The sequence below is a fragment of the Oryza brachyantha genome, chromosome 12, assembly GCF_000231095.2.
Source record: "Oryza brachyantha chromosome 12, ObraRS2, whole genome shotgun sequence".
Classification (NCBI taxonomy): Eukaryota; Viridiplantae; Streptophyta; class Magnoliopsida; order Poales; family Poaceae; genus Oryza; species Oryza brachyantha.
In genome coordinates, this window is record NC_023174.2 from 11172807 (window position 1) to 11178946 (window position 6140).

A 6140-nucleotide genomic window follows, 5' to 3' on the forward strand; every position below is an offset into this window, starting at 1 on the left:
TATTCTCAGCTATAAGTTGTAGATCTTTTTGTATAGGGCATATTTTTACTTGAGATAGTGTGAAAAATGTATATTTGGGCATTTAACTTTTTATTTGTCGATGACGGGTTATAATTACCACCTGTCAAAGGTAACGGTATCTATGACGGGGTGGTATTTTACGATCAGTTAGAGATGAGTGTTTTCATATGTGATTGTTTATATCACTACATCCGTCATAGGTAACGTGACATCTTTAAAGGATCATGTTTGTGACCATGATAGATCGCCTGCAACACACGCATATGCTTAGTCAGCAACTGATCACTCATGATGCATGCAGTACGTGAATACATCACACTGTAAATTCCTGCCACATGCTCATATATACACAAGCAACGATATATTCAGTACTCCACCACGTGCATGACACACAAACACAACTAACCAATGCAAGTATTCTAAAACATGTACAAGTCAAGATTAGTGCATGCTAACAAATTCTCCCTCGGAATAGAAAAATGCTCTTATGGAACCTATCATTGGATGCTTATTGAGGGCTTCGCTGAATGCGACCCTCACATTGTTGTCATCGTATGTGATTATGATGTCTTCAAGCATGTGAAGGTGCTGAATGCCAACTAGAGACCTAGCATCTTGCTCCTCCACTTGGCCAAACACAATAAGATGCGCAGTTCTAAGTTTCGGCATTGCTCTTGGCTCAATCGACAGAGTGGAAGATCGATAGATCAACTTTAGTTCTTTGAGAGCTGGAAACGAGACACGGTCGATGACGATGTCCTTACCTGGAACCTTCATGGCTTGCAAATCAAGGTAAGTGAGGCAGGGTAATCTAGTTAGAACTCGCATATCGTCGCCCTCAAGGTTGTCGACCTTGAGACGCAAACTAGTTAAGGTCCCAAGCTGTTGTATCCAACATGGAACCCTGAAGAAGAATATCATGTGAAGGTGAAGCCTCTGGAGGAACTGTGGACGAGGAGACCAGCTGCATAAGAAACCAATGGGAGGTTGCCTTCTACATTCCAATAGAGGAACTCTGATATCTAGACAACGAAGGTTGCAGCTGCCCAGTTCCCTGAGGGAGGTGGCAAGAGCAGCAAACTTTACTCTATCTGTACTCTGGTCATCTTCGTCATAGCCTCGACGACGGCTGTAGATGATACGAAGCGTCGTGAGATTGGTCAGCATGCCAAGGTGTCGGATGTTCTCAATGGAGCAGCTGCAGAAGTCAATTTCTTCAAGTGTACGTATGGAGCTCAGCCTGTTAATCCCTCTGCCGAGTTTAGCACTCTGCGGAATACTTAGATGCCGCAATGATGGCAGACAAGCATCACTCAGAAACCCACCAATGAATTCGAGATCACCACACCAACCACCTATGTCAACCACTTGCAGATACCGCAGTTCCCCAACTGTATCTGGAAACTGGAAATGATCACCTTCCATCTTGAGATACCTTAGTTGGAGAAGGTTACATATAGGAGACAAATCGTATGATCCAAAGAATGCAAAACATCCTTGCATTCTCAGATTTAGAACCCTCAAGGCTCTAAACATAAGAAGACATGGCAAATTTTCAGCACATTGGTAGAACCGACCCCTGAAATTTGCGAAGGATCGGACTTGTACACATTCACTTGCTTGGATCATGTTACGACCATGGTTGCATTGATAACTGAGCCGGCGAATGGAAAGACCTTGTCCTGAGCAAATTTGATTAGTAATTACCGTGACAAAGTTTTCCTCTGTGGACTTCTGAACAATAAAATCAAGCAACAATTTGTGCACAACACGACAAGAGATAACCTCGCCATATTCAAACTCTGCTGGCTTGATCAAGCTTCTGTTTATGAAGTCACTGAAGTAGCTCTCAGCAATATCTTCCAGGTCTTCATCATCTCTTTCAGTAATAAATCCTTCTGATATCCATTGTCTTATCAAGTCTTTCTTCATGATGTTATAGTTTTCAGGATACATATGAAGATACAGGAAGCACGTCTTCAGTTCCCAAGATAAAAAATTGTAGCAAAGTTTGAGTATATGCTTCATCCATTCAGAGTTAGGATTTCTTTCCAGTTCAAAACCCATAGAGTATTTTATCTTCAACCAGTTATCCAGCTTGTTAACTTCATCTTGACTAGCCAAAAGACTAGCTATAACAACTATAGCCAACGGAACTCCTCCACATTTCTCTAAAATATCTAGGGCAATTATGAGTTCCTCAGGTTCAGGGCTGTAGTTCTCCGATCCATAAATTCTTCGGAAAAATAGGCTTCTGGAGTCAGTCCAACCTAGTGGTTTCATCTTATAGACAAAGAGAATGCCATGGAAGTTAGAGCAGCAGGCATTAGCTACACGTCTACTACGAGTAGTTGTAATAATCGTGCTTCCGCAGTTGTTTTCGACAAAAAAACCACTAATACTGTTCCATGTTTCTACGCTTGATATGTCATCGATTACAATGAGGAACCTGAGAAAAAAAAAGGTACAGTCAATTTCAGAAAACCATACACATTCCTATCATGCAGTATAAATGATTTATAATAGATCAATTTAACCATCTTTAAAAAAGGTACCAGAAGGTATTATTGTTTTCTATGTAAATTTTGATACCTCTTGACATCGTATCTCTTCAAGGATGAGAAAAATGCTCTTTAAAATAAATTACATATGTATTTTCATTGGCCTAATGAAATCTAATTAGGACATGACGGCAACTGTTTTTCAGATAATATGCAAAATAAGAAATTTGGTAGTTTTGGCGAATAAAATTTGAGGATCCCTGATGGCATGAAAAATGGGCAGCGAGAGAAGAGTGTAAGATCATTGTCATGATCGATATTTTGTTATGAATAATTGTCTTATAAATTGGTGTCGGTGTGTGTAACTAATGCGAGTCCCGTTGCGATATATGTGCTCGAAAACGGTTGGTTTGTTTCTATGTGTGTAGGTGACTTGAGGGTTAACCGTGGTCGATGGTGAGTATCATGACTAAGTTCAGGGAGGAACTGAGGTCTGGGTGATCGTGATGCCATGTGACATGGTCAGACTAGAGTCAGGATCCTTGAAAGTCAATATCAGTCAACGGTGGTAGGATAATGACTAGGCTCAGGGGGCAACTGAGATCCGGACGGTCAAAAATACCAGGTGATGATATTGACTATAAGGTGACACATGGTGAGGAACACCATGTGGGGATGGATGTGTAAGAGGCTTCACATATTGTATGTGTAAGCGCAAGAAAAATTAGGAAGAAAATTAGAGATTAAAGGATGAAGGAATAAAGGAAAAAGAAGCGATATAGTACGCGTGAGCAATACCTGTAGCGTGGTTGGATTCTGTACGTGTGCGTGTTCGGATGTACCGGATGCATGGATAGGGGCGAAACCAAAAAATATTGGAACCTAGGGCTAAACTAATATGGTCTTAGTAATTTCTAAAGTTTAAATGATAATTTTATATAATTCTAGTAATGTTTTGGACCTAGGTCTGGGGCTTAAGCTCTAATTGCCCAGGCCTGATTCCGCCGCTATGCATGGATGTTGCTGGTCTGTCTCGGTCGGTTGCGGCAAGAATAAGGAAGCCTACGGGAGCAGCTAGCCGGTTCTTTTGATTCTGCATGCATCGCGCAGGCCTAACGGAACAGCTAGCTAGCTAGTTTTGATCTTGCAGGATATACAATTCATGGTACGATGGGCAGTCCCGGTCGAACTCGTGTCCGCACATGCGCACGGTTTGGTTTCGGCCGGCGAGATAGTTAGAGATTTGTTTTTTACCGTATAAACAGATACCGTGGGTATGCTCCTGGTGTGTTTTTATGAGATTTAGAATTAGAAAATTAGAGATTTGGTTATTGATTCGAGATCAACAATTTTGAGAGGAGTGTTGTTGGTGCACTTTGTAAATACCAGTTGAAGCAATAAAGTTCGGATAATTCAATCTACATATTCTGCTTTCATCTACCGGTATTTCTCTGGATCTCGATGATCTGATCGACGGCATAGGAGCAACGCGATAAAGTTAATCTCAGGAAGGACGTAACTAGATTAGTGGCATAGGAGCAACGTAACAAGAGAGGTAATTTCAGAAGCGGCGTAACCAGAGGTAATATTTTATTTCCGCTAAAAAATTTTTTGGGTTTTGGTTCTACCTACCATTCACCCCCTCTGGTAGGTGCATTATACTCTGTTTCGATCCTACGAAGAGAGTTAACTATGTATGCCCATTGTCAATTAAATTCTAGCTTTCATATCTATATCTCCAGTAATCCACGAGAATTATAGTTTTCTGAAGACATTTATTTTAAAAATAAAAAGGTCTAATGTTACACAGGTTCTTCTCATGTGTTCCAATCAACTCTGTTCTTACTGTATGATGCTTGCAGATGAAGAACCTGATACCATATATGCTCAATGGTACTAACTTTAGTATTGGTTGCCAAGGATTTCTACATTAGATAGTGTAGTACCTACAGAATTGAATTGTAGAATTTGTGTGTTTTTGAAAACATTATATTATCTATATTTTATTATTAAAAGTTAAGGGTTTGTCGTACCATCTTATCTCTTTTTCTAATTATAAGACTTGTTGGTCATGTGCACAACGGCAAATGCCAGAGATGTAAATTATTATCAGAAAAACAATCTCAATAATTGGCCATTGACTAAGTGGATTGTGAAACTAAAAAAAATCAGTCTTCTGTCATGTGTGCAGAGTTGTTGAGAAAAGAAAAGGGTGTATTTTTATCCAAAGTTGTCAGTAAAAAGGATAATGATTGGCAAAGAGCTTTCATGAAAGTAAAAGGTGGTGTAGAAGTAGTAGTAGTAGAAGCAAGTATTGTAGTAGTAATAGTTATAGCAAGAGTATTTTTCTCATCCTTAAGTAGGTATTATGAGGTATCACTGTTTTCTATGTAAAATTTGATATCTTCTACTGTCTAGGTATCAGGAGATAGAAAATATTGGTACTAGTATATTCTCTAAATATGGTAAAATTGCTCTAATAGTAATAGAAGCATGCTCGTACGTACCTCTTGCGAGCGACGTTTTCTCTGGTTGCATCGATGAGACTTTGTATGTCATCGGCCGGTCCATCATATTTCACTTGAGAAAGAATGTCACTTAAGACCATTGATATGCTACGGTTTTGAGATGCAGACACAAACGCCGTGCAATCGAACCTGCCTTGGACCTTCTTGTACACCTGGTTGGCCAGAGCTGTTTTACCAAGGCCCCCAACTCCCACAATGGAGACAACCTTGAGCCGCTGTCCTGATCCTCTCTCCATGTCCTCCGTTAGCAGCTGCACGATCACCTCGGACGGGACGTCCATGCCGACGAGCCTGTGTGAAGAGCTCGATCTATCAATCTTCGTCGATGAGTTTGCCCAAGAGTTGATAGATTCATCGAGGTTGCTGTTGTATCTCTCACTTCTCCTGCCCTCCTCGACAGCATGAATTATTTCGTCGATTTTGCCGGACAAAACGGGGAGCATGAGATCCATCGTCTCGGTCAGCAAGCCGGCCTGGTCAGTCACAGCTCTGAAGCTGTGCATGAACATGTCGATCTTGTCCTCAATAGAGTAGGCTAGCTCACGTACCTTGCTCCTCAGCTCCCTTTGCTGGATATCCAGGGTCTCCATGTCAGGCAGCTTCTTCTGTAGCAGGTCATTCATGCAGCTCAAGCCTTGTTTCAGGTGCCAGATCCTGTACCTGAAAGCCCTGGAGATAGCAAATTCGGTCTCTGAATAGTCGTAGCGAAGCACCTCTTCCAGCTTCGCAAGGAGTGTGTTCATCACTCCTGTCAAAATGTTCACGGCCATGGCCTTCGATCCGTACTCCCTCTGAATCCCTTAATTTCTCCCCACTCTCTCCAGATCTATAATATATGTCAGTGATCGATCTGGGCACTGCGTGCGTTTGAATGCAAGTACGTATAGCAGACCGGGCTCCAGTTATATATGACAGCTAGCTAACTGTTCTCTCTCTAGAACGTCATATATCTAATTGGGGTGACCTTCCTAATTAATTCCTCACATGAGGATAGTACGCCCGTACCACACAAAACGAAATATACGTTGAAATTCTTCTAATTATTATGCATGCATGGCCACCAGACGGGTCAGTTTGACAATTCTTAGTG

The 6140-nt window shown here is 41.3% G+C and overlaps 1 protein-coding gene across 1 annotated transcript; it reads right to left on the reverse strand.

Annotated features, from left to right (window-relative positions):
• Positions 1-462: 462 nt before the first annotated feature.
• Positions 463-5820, reverse strand: LOC121056056 (disease resistance protein RGA5-like). The gene is made up of 2 exons (XM_040529855.1): positions 5030-5820; positions 463-2470 (listed from the first exon to the last, which is right to left on the reverse strand). The coding sequence occupies exons 1-2, from the start codon at positions 5818-5820 to the stop codon at positions 463-465; spliced, it is 2799 nt and encodes a 932-aa protein (XP_040385789.1).
• Between the last annotated feature and the right edge of the window lie 320 nt (positions 5821-6140).

Excerpts from the sequence above, each read along its gene's own strand:
- LOC121056056 (XM_040529855.1), bottom strand. The coding sequence starts at position 5,820 with ATGGCCGTGAACATTTTGACAGGAGTGATGAACACACTCCTTGCGAAG. Across the intron at positions 2,471-5,029 it reads GAAAACGTCGCTCGCAAGAG|GTTCCTCATTGTAATCGATG; the intron begins GTACGTACGAGC and ends TTTTTTTCTCAG.